General features: G+C 38.4%; 1 protein-coding gene across 4 annotated transcripts in view; it reads left to right on the top strand.

The window, feature by feature from the left end:
• anks1b (ankyrin repeat and sterile alpha motif domain containing 1B) overlaps positions 1 to 15,882 on the top strand; it is a 285,379-nt gene that overhangs the window by 184,459 nt on the left and 85,038 nt on the right. For all 4 annotated transcript variants that reach the window (XM_080887590.1, XM_080887589.1, XM_080887594.1 and 1 more), the window contains one exon: positions 4,162 to 4,348. In XM_080887590.1, coding sequence (XP_080743716.1) covers positions 4,162 to 4,348 — 187 coding nt within the window. The remainder of the gene's footprint in view (positions 1 to 4,161; positions 4,349 to 15,882) is intronic.

The following is a 15,882-nucleotide window of genomic DNA, read 5'->3' as shown; positions in this document are numbered from 1 at the left end:
TTTTGAACATTTTGCCTTCTTGTTTGTACGCTCACATCTTTCTGTGGACGTGTGTGGCAGCTGAAATAAAAGACAGACATATGCTATTTGCAATGCTCCGCATTTGGGATCATTACCTCTAAGCTAATGTTAACAGAGGACGAGCTGCTGTAGCAACTGAAAATATCAATTAAAATCTAACCATAATTAACTTTGAGTCTACTGCTCACGTTACACTAACAAAAGCAACATTTAGAGACAAATAAGCCTCATTCTTTGGTGTATTTGACATATATTATGTTTGGTTTTTTTGCATTGCTTCCCTCAGAAGCATAGTAAATATTTCTGTGGGGAGTTTCATTCATCAGAAGTGGTGATATTTCTACCTTCTAATCATGAGATCAGATTCTCATGTTATTGATTAATTACCGCACAAATGCTGGGTTGCAAAAGTGTCAATTATTAGGATTTCAACACACGTAGTTTGTTAAATGACCTTTCCCCCCCTTTGCTATGTTGTTAAAGGAAGGAAAATGGTTTCTTCTAATGTTTAGTCATGCATTGTGTGTGTGTGTGTGTGTGTGTGTGTGTGTGTGTGTGTGTGTGTGTGTGTGTGTTCCCGTGTGTGTCTATGCTCATTAATCCCCTTCCAATCGGGCACGACATGTTCATTAGCCCGCTGCCTGTTTGCATTGTTAACGCTAAGCCTCAGCCAGAGCTATGGCACATGTGCATGTTTTTTTTCTTATATGCGTTAATGAGTGTCCGTGTGCAGGCTCTTAACAAGCACAAGTCTAGAGAACAGACACATTTAATAGTTTGAAAGAAGAGGAAGACAAATGCACATAGATGAGCTGCCGATAAGTACAGTAAGAGAGGGATGCTTTAGGAGCAGTTGATGTACCCATTAAACACCCTGAAGACGGAGACACACAAAGGCTCAGATTGCCACTTTAAAATACCACGGTGTCACATTTGAAGGAGTTCACTCATTCTGTGTTCACGATTGCTTAATCTCATTTTGAGCCCTCGGTGTTCTGTTGTTAAGCTTCCAGTAACACGTTTTGAGTCATGTCACACATGGCTTGTAGCAGTGTCTTTATTTTCCACAGATTATGTACGCTTTAGATCGCAGAGACCTGATAACAACGCCTAAGTTGTCGGTTTGTGTAGAATTGCTTCTGTTACACGACCAAAGACAAATGGAAAGACTAATGAAGAGAATACGTGGCTTTGACAGCTAGTTCTTGTAATGTCCCTCCCCTTGCCCAGTCAGTGTGTTTCCCTGTTGGGCTCATACATCACCGTCTTTACTCCCTGTACCCTTTCTGGGTTGTTGTGATCTTGTCTGGTTGATGCATTGGTCCTTTAAACATCCTTAGACTCTGTTGGTTTCTGCTGCTGCTACCGTGTAACTCCCTGGTGACTGACTTTCCACAAAAAAAAAAAAAAAAAATGAACTCTGTGCCATATTTGGTTCTTTTAGCTTGGACTTGAGCAGTGGTGTATCCTGAAGTGTTCACTCTTAGCTGGATGTCATTTTCTCTCTGTGTGTGCAAAAATTCTTCTTCATTCTTCAACTTAAAAGACCAAACACACTGCACCAAATTGATCTTCAAGTTCAGTAGCGGTGTACTTTGGGGTGGATTTCTTTCTTTTATTGGTAAAGTTAGTTGGAAATGATTGTAATTTACTAAAGAAATGGAATAAACAGCTCTACCCCAGCCTACCTGCACCCTTAAAGCTCACTCAGCATGGCGTACCTTGTCTAATCGATGCAAACAAGCAGAAAAAAACTGTCAGATTTTCCCCTAAGCTAGCTTAAAGGCTGCAGCTTCATAAATACTGCACAGACATGAGAGTTTGGGTTAGCGTTAGTATTCTCACCCAACAGCACTTATTTCCCAGAATAGAGAAAGATATCCAGGCTTTCAAATTTATGTTAAATTAATCATTCTTTCACTGTCCTTCCTTTTTTTTGTACATTGTCTTCTCTTCCTATTTTCCATTCTTTTGTTCTGTATTTCAATCTCGTACCTCTTACTTTCGTCAGTGATCGCTTGCTTTTTGGCCTGATCCTCCCTATCCTGTTTCAAATGTTTACCTCTACTCATTGTTTCTTTTGTTTCTTCCTTTTTATTTCTTAATTGCTTTTCTTTTCAGTCGGCGTGTCTTCACTCAGCCTTTTCCCCTGTTCTTGTTCTGCTTTTGTGTTTTTCATCCCAGTTTAGTTCGGCGAATATCTCAAAGCCCAATTTGAATGCGTCATGCATAGAAAAGAGCGTCCTCTCCTCCTCCTGCTTTCATTTCCTTTTATATTCTTTTCCCATCTCTCAAGGTTTCGTTTTCATACCTTGAGTCACAAAATAGACCGTGAAGGTCTTACGAAGGTTGTTCTGTTGTGCGTGTGTGTGTCTGTCTCTCAATATTTCAGGATGATATTTTGCGTTCAGAGTTCACTCTATTGATTCCCTTAGCATACATCCTTTGAGTTGTGATTGCATATACATGCACCAGCAGGGTTTTGACTGCCTGAGTTGTTTGTGAAGCTTAGCAGCAGGTTGTTGAGAGCTGCAAATGCCTCATTATGTAAGATGTGTTTACCAGATGCCAGTCTACAGTTTCATTTGTCCCCTGTCTCACTTTATCACTCACATTTGCGTCTTCTAAGCAGCCATTTTGGCTCGCTTCTTTTTCCTGTTCTACCTCTGTCATCTGCTATCTTGCATCCCAGTTTTACGTGAGGAAAAAACAGATGTCCATATCTTATGTTATACACATTTTTTTTTGAAACAATAGGAATACATGCCTTGACTTAAAACAATGCCTTTGTGTTTTTGCCTCATATGGTGTATTTTCATGTATGTTTCCACATGTTTCAATAAACTGCTGCATCCATTTCTCCTTTTCCTAGCAGTGATTGCACCACCCATAAACTCATCCAGAAAATAATAAAATAAAATAATAAAGGGATTTGCTTTTGACTATGAGAAAGCACAAGATCTTCAGCAACAGAAGTGGATCTTTCGTATAAAAAGGAAAATGAAAATAAAGGGCGAGAGGATCAAAACAAAAATAAGGAAAATTGCTTTATTGGTAATTAAAGTTATTAGCTGGTCCCTGTGGTAAAACGAGTGATGAAAAACAGATAACTCTTCTTACATCTCATGATGAGTGGGAACATTTATTGAGCTGCAGGCAACTGCATTTTATTTTTGGTATAAATCAAAAAGGGGCTGTTTGTTCAGAGAGAACTGTGTTTCTCTAAAGCTGTAAATTCTTGCAATTGCAATTCTTGCAATGGTTCCCTTTTAGTGGCGATCTGGTCATGAACAACATAAAGCTGCAACACAACATAATGTAATGTAGGATCTGACTTAGTAAAAACCTAAAAAACCTCATTCATAAACAGGAAACTGATAAGTTTGTAGCATAAACCTATTCGCTGGAATGTTCAGGACAGTTCAGTTACACAGCAAAAAGCATTGAACACCAAGCAGAGCTCTTTATATTTCTCGTATACGAGGGAGGCCCGAGCCAAGTGACGTTCCTTCCACTTGACCCCAGTTGCTCTCGTCCGCTCCCTCGTAACACTGCTGTGTGTGTGTGTGTGTGTGTGTGGTCAGAGTGTGACCCTATAAACAACTTCCCTAAACCTGCTGGTCTGGAAGCCCAGCAGTTCATCTAAACAAAAGGCACTTAGACTAAAACAGATATAGATATGTTTATCATACCACAAAACAATAAGCGAAGGTACGACCTCTCCCATGCTCCCAGGATGTGGGTGTGAATGCCAGAACACTCTGGAATGCACACAAAGTCTTTGCAGACTATTAAGGATCAACCCTCTACCAACATGACATTGATTATAAAACTCTAAGCATATATGAGTAGATATTTCTAAGCATAAATGACAATCCAACAATATAAATCTAACAGAAACAGGTCATAATAACACAGTAATCAAAAGATATACAAATAAGTACCCTGCTACTAGGAAAATGTGAAACTGAAATCGCAACATACAAAACCATACTGAGAGTTAATTTTAAGTTTTTTATTCAGACGGGAAGCAAAAAAAAAATCTGTCTGGCAAACCTTTTTTCAAGCAACCCAAACAAAACTAAACACTCAAACAAAAAAGTTTTGGACTCTCAAACCCTTCGTCTTCTCTTCTCCCAGCCCAAACAGCGCACCTCTCTGTCTTCATCCTTGGATGTCCAAAGGCCGGTCAACCACAGCTGTGAGCCCAGCGAGGTGAGCTCTTCCCTCGGCTACGCCAGCTTCAGCACCAGTCCCCCCGCCAGCCCTCCGCTCAGCCCCAACCAGGAGGACTCTGCAGGTTCCAACGACGACTGTCAGCTCACAGGTAAGAAGCATTAAATGCCCTTTACCTTCAGTTTTCCAGTTACAAAACAAGATGATCATTATTGAAGGCCTGAGCCTCAAGTGAGAACAAGTCTTTTACCTGGAATGTAATGACATCTCACTTCCCCGAGGGGAAGGAGGGGGAAGCAACACAGATATCTTCTCTAAGGAGTAATGCTGTGCTATTTATATAACCCTTTGCATTAATGTAATGGCAGCAATCAAAGCTACTAAAACACTTCTTCCTGTTTTAATAGATGCAAATTAAGACTGAGTAACTTTGGAATTAAAGGGGAAGTGTACAAGTTTAAGGTGGCATCTAAAGGGCTGTTTTAATTATTTATTGTTCTATGAGTGTCTTTCCTAACTAATTTATCATTTGGTCAATTAAGAAAAATAATTAAAGAGATTTATTCATTCTTTGCTGCCTGACCAAAAAATCTGTCATATCAGTTTGATGAAAAATAACATGGTTGTGAATAATGTGGTTTTTTTTGGATATTCACTAACATGTTGCCTGAATTATTCTTTATTTTTGGATTAGTGGTGTTTTATCATCAGAGGGGTCTATTCTCAGTGAAGCATCTGTAGAGAGGGAGTGAAATGTGGTTTGAGCTAAAATGAAAGGGAATGTAAAATCTGTTCAGAATATTTAAAATGCCACATTTCTCATGTGTATAAGCCAGCTGGTGTCTTGGTGACCTCCTCTCTTACTAAATATCTACTCTAATAATGCATAACGCACATATTTTATCTGAAAGTGAATATAATGACTGCTTGTATGTTTCGCCATGTGGTGCATCATTTTTCTTGCACTTGGGTTGCTCATTATAACATAGCTAAGCCCACCTTTTTTTTTTTTTTTTTTTTCCTCCTCATGTTTTCCTTTTACATGTTGTCACTGTTGCCTTGGTGTAAGTGATGCTTAAACTCTGACTGCATAGGAACCAAATAAAACCCTAATCTCTTTGTCCTGGGTCCCAGGAAATTGAAATCATATTTCTACTCATTCTATTCTGGTGGCCATAACCAAGTGGCAAGCACCTTAGAGGCTAAGAACATGTCTGAGAACAGCTGGAAGGTGTACAGAGTGCACCATGAAAGCTGGATCATTTCTGACTGAGATGAATTAGAGATCATGATCCAGGCTACACTAGGCAGGCAGACAGTTTAGCAACAGCAGGAGAACACTTTATCTTTCAGTTAGGCAATGCTGACTTCATTCATCAAAATAAATGAATAATATCTCTATTTGCTACTACTTGCAGATGCTGGAGCCACTCAAGCTATTGCTGAAAGGATAGTCATATTATTAGTGCAAACATATTAAAAGATGCCAGTTTGGGTTTGTTTGCATTCAAAGTTATCAGCACATCCCAACACAGACACATTAGCATGATGTTTTTAGATTATATGCCATTTTAACTTCTTAAACTGTGTTTGCATAATCTGCCCTAGACTTTGTTTTGACGAATACAGCCACACCAGCTACTTTTACACAGCATCAATTACTGCAGGTTGGCTCTGACACTGAATGCTCAGCGGTTAGTTAGACCTGTCGGGTAATGCAGGTTCACGGTTATGAAAATGCAACATTTTCAAAACTCCCATTTTCCACAAGCAGCGTGTTCCTCTCACTGGCAAAAATAATGGATTATAATGGATTCCCAGAGGACTCGTGATTTTCTCCTCATCAAAGAAACACCGGTAATTTTCCAAACAGTGAGAATTTAGTCAGATGAAAGCATGTGAGCAACCAATCAGCCAGGTGATCTGGAGACTACAAACTTCAGACTTTCCTCTGTCTTTTCCCTTAAAGCTAAATGCATCAATGCTTTGCAGTTGTTAACATTTTTTTAAACTTACTATTAAATATTCACCAAAAATCTTCTTTGCTTTTGCAGAGAACTCCACTAATCATGGCAAGCCAGTGAAAATGAATGTATTTAGCCTGATATATTCACCATTTTAAATGCTTGTGGGGATGTAACGAACAGATTAATGTTAGAGATTAAACTATTACTACTGAATAAATCATGTTAAATATATTCTTTTTAGTCTGGCCTTTAAAAAGCAAGATTTTAGGGTAACAATATAGCAGATGAATCGCACATCTGTTCAGCTTTGATGCAAATCAGGATGCAAGCTTGCTGGCTATCTTAAAAACTAGGCTCTGAGACATCAGCAAAAAATTCTCTGTTAGTCCAGTGGGGAGTCGCTTTTACTGTCACACCAGATGAAACACTGTTTCATCATTAGATGCTCTCCCCCGCTGAGTTTCAAAGTTTCTTCTCCAAAAGGAATATTCGGAGTAATGAATGAGGTGTTCATATAAGAGTCCCGTAATCAGTGCATCTGAGTCTTAAATCTGCACACGTGCACATTTCACTGCATTTATTTAAGCTCACAAAATAAAAAAGTAGCATAAATGCTAATTGATGCAAGCATGTTTACTATTCATGTGCCCCTTTTTAAAAAATTGTGACTGCATATTTATGAGTTTGACACATTTTTAACATCATGGACTTTCCATTACCATGTATGTCTCTGTGTAAATTAGGGAATATTTTTGAATATTCCTTAAATTATAAAAAATCAAGTCGTTCATGCGACGATTTCTACTCCTGGTTTTATGTGTGTATGTATAAGGTGGCTATAATGTAAAAATGGCACTTTAAGGTTTGATGGTAGTTAGCAAACAGGAGAAAAGTCAAAAGTGGAAGACTATTACAGCTGTCAAAATGTTCTGAGAAATAAAGAAAAATGAGGCTCCGCTCAAACGTCACCAGGTAAAGCTAGCATGACAGATGTACCAGAAATATGCACCACCACTGGAGATTAGAAGTGGGTGAGTGAATAGTTCTAAGTCAACACTGAATATTATTTTTGCTTGAAATACCAAGTCCTACAGTAAATCCCACTTTTTATTAAAAAATAATTTTTGTACGTTTATGTCGGCACAATGTAATATTTAATTTTCAATATTTAATTTAAGTATTTCTGTATTATGAGATATTTATTTCTGACCTTCGTTTCCTTGGTGTCATTTCCTAGAACCTCGTTTGTGTTACCATAGTGATAAAATCCCTGTTGTCATGGAAAAGTGGTGGCCTTGGCGATGGTTAGCTTGTGACGTGGTAATACTTCCTTCTCTCACCTGGCTTTCAGTCCAACTGTCCCTCACACCCGCAGCTATTGGGCTTCCAACAAAAGAGGCAAAGCAAGGGAAGCTGTCCAGGCAGGAGACATATTCGAAGTGTGTGTGTCTTTGTCTGTGTGTTTCATCCGGGAGCAGTTCAGAGACCCTGCTAGACTTTGATCTGAGTAGAGCCTCAGCAGGGGAAAAACACATTCATTATCAATCCACAGGTGCATGCACACAGACACACTCGCGCGCGCGCGCACACACTCATGCACACAGGCGTAAAACTGAATGAGACATCTTCATCTAGTATTCCTATTGAAGCATTGCGGTGGTATTTATGTTACAAGACTGTGTTATTTCCCTCTTAAAGCTACATAATGAGCCTTGGCCTGTCACTGATATCTGGTGGATGACTTCTGAGGACAGAAACTGAGGAGCAATTATTGATCACAGTCTCGAAAATCTCTTCTTTTTGACTTTTGAAAACATTGCCTGACACTATGTAAATATATCGGGCATGGATAGTGTTCATAGTTGAATTGCTGAGTGGATACATAAAAATTTAATGGCTTGCAAGAAGGTTCTCGTGCTTAAATAGGTTATCAGTGGCTCATTTAGAATGCACAACCACTTAAAGTGTCTTTTGGACACTGTTGCCTAAAAGGCATCCCACTTCTCAGTGCATTGGATCAATGCATTGATCCTGTACTTAATAATTATGCATCCAATTATTGGTTGAATGAATGCAATAACATATACTGTACTATGTAAGATATTTGCTCTGTTCATAAATATTGAAAGATGAACAGAGTGACAAACAATCAGTTAAATTACATTCCAGGTTATTTACAGTCATGATTGGCTAACTTACTCTAATTGTAAACAATCTTAAGAATTTACCATATTCAAAAAGGAGTAAGCTAAGTGGCTAATCATGTATCTGTAACATTTTAATCATGAGCTGTTCAAACTTTTTAATACATTTTTATTTTCATTTTAGAAAACATACTTTTTCACTCTCCTGGAGAATAGGCACGAGTAGACTGATACCACTCATGTCCTTATTTGTAGACTGTAACTACTACTATTGCCTATTGCCTAAGTACCTAAAGGCTGAAGTTCCTTGAGTGACCACTTGGTGCTGGTTCCAAAAACGAGTCAGTTCTTATAAACTTGCATCGGACCTGAGATAAAGTTTTCTCAACTTCCAGGCGGGCAACTGAAGCAACTACCAGTGAGAGTAAAGATTACTGTTGATTGATACGTGACCTGGTAGTAAATACATAAATACATTAGATGGTCACCTAGGCAGCTGGAGCGTGGAATATCTGCAAGCAACGAACTGTCAGCTTTAATGCGATATGCAATGAGCAAATGGTTCCCAGCGTGGATGTAGCTTAAACCTGTGAGAACAGAAAGACTTTCCCAAAAAGAAAGTTTCTTTCTGAATGAAGACACAGTTGTGACTGACCTGACGTCTGCAGAGAATGTATTCCAAAGAAAAGGACCACAGTAACTGAAACACTCAGCACACTTGGATCTAATAGTCACAAGATTTGCACCTGGTGACCTGAGAGGTCTAATTGGGTTATAGACACTGAACCAGTCGGAGATGTAATAGTGAGCCAAACTATTGAGAGCGTTATGAACTAATAGAATCATTTTAAAGGTAATTATGTGTTGAAATAGGAGAAATGACTTTAACACTGGGGTAATATGTTCAAATTTCCATGTAAGGACTTTGACTGCTGTTGTCAAAGTTGTACTATTGATGGTTTGGATAGTCCAGCAAGTCGAGTGTGACAAAAAGCCGTTCTGATGACCTTATTGATATGATTATCATAACTCTATTTATCCAGTATTATGCAATCTATGGATGGACCTTGTTAAGTGCAGGACATCATGGTGGCCGGATACATCTTTTATTTACAGTCCATGTTAAAGACAGAGTATATATTAGAGACTCACTAGCTTGGCTCTGTTAATAGCTGATACATTATCCCGTTAACCTCTAATTCTTTTTACAGGATTGATGTGTCATATCATTTCTTGATGGGTGTGACAACTTTTAACTCTGTTCTCCAGAAAACAAGTAAAACATTTTTTCTAAAATTTCAAGCTCTTTTACTTAAAGACTTGATTAAATTTACTTTTCTTGATTAAGTCCTTGGAACTTAGTCTTTGGCTATAGATTAAAAACATGAATCAATAAATCCATTTTATCTCTATTTTTCAGGAGGAAGCATCACATTACTATTTTAACCTTTAGAGCATATAGAAAAAAATCTTGTTATAAAAACTGGCTGCTGATGCAGACATACTAAAATTTTACATTCTGGGGGAGGGATTGTCTTCTTATAATGGATGTGTAATGCCTTATCACCCTGCTTATGAAAACCTATTATATAAGTCCTACAGCACTTTATAGATGCTGCCAGTAATGCCTTCTAAATATGTATACCTCTATTTGTTCCACTCTTTCTCTGGATGTGTGTCTCCCTCACTCTCCTTGCTTGAAGTTCCAATACCAGGAATAGATTGGCACCCATTTATTTTTCTATTTCATTTTTTTTCCTCTATTTTTTTTCCCTCCTCCGTCTTCTTCTGCTACGCTGCTCATCCCGCCTGCTCTCTCTACTTATTAGCTTTATAAGGCCTATTGTGGGGTTGGCATGGTAACAAGTGGCTTACAGAGAGAAAGAGAGACAGCGAGAGAGAGAAAATGAGAGAAAGGAGTATATATGTATGTGGGTACAGAAGGCAAAAAGTCACAGAATTCAGAGGATGCCAGTGAAAAAGAGTGGGTGAGAGAGAATGAGTGTCTAATGTTGCAGAGGGGGTGGGGGAGCCTGGTGATGAACAAAATTCAGGCAAATAGAAAGAATGAAATGTGAGATTTCAAGGGGCTGGTTTGAGAAATTAGGACAAGAAAGTGAAGGGAACACGTTTTTCCTGGCATTCCATAAAAGGTCTTTCCTTCCTCCTGCTACACATCTGTCTGTCCTCTGATTATTCCTTTCATTCCTCCCTTCAACACTGTGTACTTTCCTTCAACCCGAAGCAAAGTATGCAGGTGTCAGCAACCTGCGTGGGCAGTTGGACTATAAGGATTCCTATTTATAACCCGATCCATCCCTGGTGCTGCTGTTACACTACATAACTAAAGTTTATGTAGTGCTGGACACTGCTTTGAGAGGATATTCCTCCAGCGCAGACCAACAAGTCTAATTCAGTATTAAGCAAAGTCAGTGGAACTGTCGACGCAGTTGTCCTTAATGAATTATGCAGTGCCCCCTGCGACAAGTCAGCAGCAAACAGGCATAAATCTTCAGGTCTCTATTTATTCCTCTGAGAGCTGTTCAGCTTTTTATGCACTCCTTATTTTGTTATTTTCCATGTAATTTAAATGGCAGTTGTTTTTTGTCTCTTGCAGAAGTTTGTCATTACATTAAAAGCAGCAGTAATCACCTGACCTACCAACGCTAGGTCAGGTGATTCATGTAGAGTTAAAAGGGATCACTAAAAGTGATTAACCCACAAAGACCTTATCTTGCTGTTTCCCTCAGATTTTTTGCTCGGGACGTGGTGTAAACCAAAACAGGGCAAAGTACGACTTCAGCTAAACACTCAGTTTAGTCCTTGATGCTATAATTTATTTTAGTTATTTCTGTGCATTTTGCTAAGAAAATGGGAAATAGGTGCAGCAATGTATTGAAAAGGTGCAAATATATACCGAATTATAGTATATTATATTATATTATATATAGTATTATAGTCTAAAGGAAAGATCAGTCTGGGGGAAGATAGTCTTTCTGTAGGTTAACCTGCTTGTAAGTCAATATTAAGTCTGACTACTTTTATTCTTTGTTTTGTTGTTTGTCGAGATGATCCTACGCTGCTTAAGTGATGCTGAAGTTCGGGCTCTGTGAGGCCAGTCCATCAATGATAGTGTTTGATGGTGTGTAATCCTACTGAGGTATGTTTTACTGCTTTGGCTCTGTGTAAAACATACCTCAGTAGGATTTTCTGGATCATATTTATGGTGAAAAACAAAGTAGTTGCCCATCAGACACTTTCCATGGTGGATCAAAATCTGACAGCACTTCATAATTTAATCGGTTTTGACAAGATCCCCTAACAGCACTGGGTGAATGTAGCCTGAAGCCATGACAGAGCCTCCACTGTGTTTTAAAGATGGCTGTAGACACTCAGTCATTCTTCACTCCATATGACATGTTACCTCTGATTTTCAGTCCAGTTTTTGTGTAATTTGGCATACCTCTGCTTTTTATTCCTATTTGTTCCTATTTATCCTATTTTATTCCTATTTAGAAATGATGCACAATGCAGTTGAAATGCTTGGTTTACAGCAAAGTTTTGGCAAACATAAGATATGCGTTCGATGAAGCTTTTGAAGAAACTGGAGCAAGAGTCAATATACCGCATTCGTAGCTTCTTCTGTTCCATTTATAAAAAGTAAATAGAAAATTGAACCATGTTTCATGTTAAGACAGATGGTAAATTACCCAAAGAGCAGATCTGTTATGCAGCTGCTAGATTATCTGTAAAGGGTTTTTTCTTTTCATCACTGTCTTCATGACCTTATCTTAATAAACTGAGGTTAGTTTGTAAAAGGATTCTCTGAGATAGGTGAAGCCGCCCCGATTTAGTATAAAGAATTACATTTTCTTTGGTGTGTTATAAAAATTAAAAAAAAAATCCTGCCTAAAAACTTCATATTCTCCTCATAATGCAGCTGACACACAAAGCGGCTGAGTAATCGATGATCTCCATCAGTTAATGAGCCGTAAATGGCAAAGCGATCAACTACTCAGTGTGCGAGTGCTGCTCTTGCTGTGTGTTTACTTGAAAGACTTAAGTTCATTAGACTTCCACTGCTTGATTCAGTCCTTTGTTGTGAACTATCACACACTCCACTTGTTCCCTGTATAAGGACATTCTTCTGCACAGATGCAGGTCTGTCGGCCTGCTGCGTGTAATTATTAAGTCATCGTCACAGTCAGCAAAGCCTTTGTTTGGAGCATTAATTTGATACTCATGGACACACACACACACCTTAGTTACCTTAGCTTTCTCCTCACCTTCCTTTGTCAACACACATTTGAAAGAGTTGTCTTTTATTGCATCTCTTCTGACGTAACCTCAATAAGAAGAAAGAGGTTCTTGACATCTCATTAATATTTTAATCAAGACCTGAGATAAACAGAAGCAGAGACACATCATGCAAGTTTTCCCCTGCGGTTCTGGCCAGGTTTAATGTGCTGAATGTGTCCCCTGTTGTGTGGCAGAAGTGGTGAAATTATAGTGCTCCTCTTGTTACTTTTTCAATCAGGTTTGAAAGAGGATCAATCAAAGATAAAAGCTGTTCAGTCAAATTTGAAAGGTAGAGGAAGAAAGAGATGAAAGAGCGTTTAGCAGTTATGCAGTTTGAGCTGTATTGCTTCTGTCTCGTGTGTGTAAAGTTTTTTTTTTAATAAGTGCGTGATTTGGTTTTATGCCATACATGCAGTTTTACACTAAAGTTCATAAGGTGCACTGATGCAATCCAGTGCAAAGCCTTGCAGTGCAGCAATCCTTTTTATTTTGTACTCATGGTCTGAGTAGAAATTATTAGAGCTATGTCAACAGACTGTTTGACACAGAGTGGGATCATATGTGAGTTTTTGGACAGTCTTGGTAGTAGAGTGTACCGCCCTAAGGGTGCAGCACTAATTAACTGCTCAGTTTCATTAATGAGGTGGATAGTTTTGATCACACATTCACTCTCCATCTTTTAATTTATTTTTCGCCTTAGGCAGTTTTGCTACCAAACAGGTTCAGGACAAATGTGGATTTTGTGTGTTCGAAGGGGATTTTAATAATATTAACCCATCTCAGCCTATTGCAGCTACATATGTATCAGTAGGGCTGTTCAATATAACGATATATATCGGATGACGATATAAAAACGTCTATCGTTTTGTTTCTTGGTCTCGCAAAATAAACTGTTTACGGCAATATTTTTTCATTATTTTGATGGTCACTGTAGTGGCTACATTAATTTCTTAAAGTTCTCTATTTCTCTTATATTTAATATAACCACACTACCGATGGACAAGCGCCTGTTTTTATGCGTTGTGGTTAGCAACAACGACGGTAACACCATCGCCTGTCCGCTTGTTTATGTTCCACATAAACCTTTCACAATAAAGCTCAAGATCCTGTTGAGACTTTTCAAAATAAACTGAATCACATGAAAGAGCAGATTATTTACAGATGAGAAGTAAAAAAGAGCCGCCAGGTGCTAAAAAAATAAACCTTACACTCAAACGTTGGAACAGGCTTTTCCCCGCAGCACCCTGTGTAATAAATACTCACAAAGAAAACGGCGGCCGTTACAACCTATGTCTAAAAATGTATAGTTTCATGCATCGGTTAAAACACTTGACTCCAGCTACATGAAGCGCAGCTGGAAATACTTCACGCAAGTCGAGCTGCCCGAGATTCACAGAATTTACAGAAAATGTTACATTTTGTGATTTATATCGTTATCGGACGATAGAATTCTTATATCGGGATATGAGATTTTGGTCATATCGCACAACCCTATGTATCAGCATATGTACTCATATTCACCAAGATAAAACCTTCTTTTTACCTAAAACATGATAAACATAAATAAAACAGCAAAATATACAGTGGGTAATTTGGAAAATGTCTCCTAACATGCTAGCTGTTATTCCAGCTGAGCAGCTTCATTGTTTGCAAAAATGGCTGCATTGACTGCAACACATGTGGCAACGTATTATAGTGTAGGATCACATCTGGGCAGATGGTGTTGTTGAGTGAGTCAAAGCCTTCACAATAAGGTTTTAACTAGTTTTTGAAAAATATTGATGGAAAGTTAATAAACGCTGAGCCTTTCATTCCCCCCCCTTCAACAAAACTGTAATGTGTTGTGGTGAACCTTCTCAGGAGTTACAGTTAAATGTGACAAAAATACAAAAAAATAGGAAATCAGGAAGTGGGCAAACACACCGCTGCATAACTCTGAAGCTGTGTCAACCCTGTGTCAAAGAATATCAGCCGATATATTGACAGTTTGTTTGTTTTTTCTTCATAAGAATGAGTTTTGTCCCCCAAAAATACAAGAAACATAACAGGAAATACTCAAATATAAAAAGTAGTTATTGAGATGGAAGTGTATTACAAGATCAGTCAATAGCTCTCCTTGGAGTCATGATACTAGGGATGAATATTAAGGAGTCTGTGATCTCCTCACTTTTTGTCTGGCACACAAAACTAACACAAAATTTTATGCATAACTTAGAGTTAGGGTTACTTCTTATCACGGATGACTCATAAATCTCATCTGGCTAATAGAGACACTGTGACTGCAGACTCTCGCATTGGCTGTGTGATTTTTATTTGTTTCTTTATTTTTTTAGTTCTCATTGAGTCTTTTCAGTAACAAGCCTCTTGAAAATCCATGCAAACTGAAATCAACAATGTGCATGAACATTATTAAAACACCTCATTGCTATGTAACTCCTCTTCTGTGCCTTCTTCTCTTTGTATTCGGGCTTAAATCTCTGTCACTACTTTGTGGTTGGGTTTTGAATAGAAGGACCTGAGGTGATGATGAGTCATGTTTGGAAGCTCTGAACACAAAAGAGGCTCACGCTGATACCCAGACAATATTCAAAATAGCTCGACAGAAGGTAGCAGAATTTAGAGAGATGCACAGAGAAACTCGCCTTAAGAGAAGCTTTATGGAGAAGTTGTATCTGGTCTGCAGTGCTTTGGGTTTTTTTGGCATGCTACAGTTATTGCAGCATTATAAGACATATATAAAGATAAAGAAAAAGCAGCACAATTCTTTAGAAATGGGTAACAGGGAGTTACATTTCATATATGTGTTTTTTCACACCCTCTAATCACAGTCTCAGACACTATTTCGTCATAGGTGCTGAAGGAAAGTTATGTAGAAAGTCACTTTTGGCGTCTGTCCTGTGACACACTGGGTTTAGTCAGTAGTGATGTGGTTCTCTCACTCCCAGCTTTGAACATTTGGACCCTTGTTAAAGTTCCCTTGGCGTCACATTCACTGGGCAATCTCTCAGTGTGGAGGGTTGTGAAGGGGCAGATTATTATTCAAGCTGCAGTCTGTTCCTAAACTTACCAAAGTTTTGGTAACTAAGTATCAGCAAAAATAAAAAGCAAGTTAAAATGAAGTGAAGCAGAGTGCAAAGCATAAAACTGTCGGTTGGTGATTTATGTCCACAAATGGGGCATTATTCACTGACAGTTTGTAATTTATAGCTTTTTAAAATGCTGTTATTTCATGGCCAGTGTTGGCATGGTCTCTCTTTTTGATGAAAGAAGTCAGA

The sequence above is a fragment of the Rhamphochromis sp. 'chilingali' genome (assembly GCF_963969265.1).
Source record: "Rhamphochromis sp. 'chilingali' genome assembly, chromosome: 7".
Lineage (NCBI taxonomy): Eukaryota > Metazoa > Chordata > Actinopteri > Cichliformes > Cichlidae > Rhamphochromis > Rhamphochromis sp. 'chilingali'.
The sequence above is the reverse complement of the archived record's forward strand: the minus strand, read 5'-3'. Positions and strand labels throughout refer to the sequence as shown.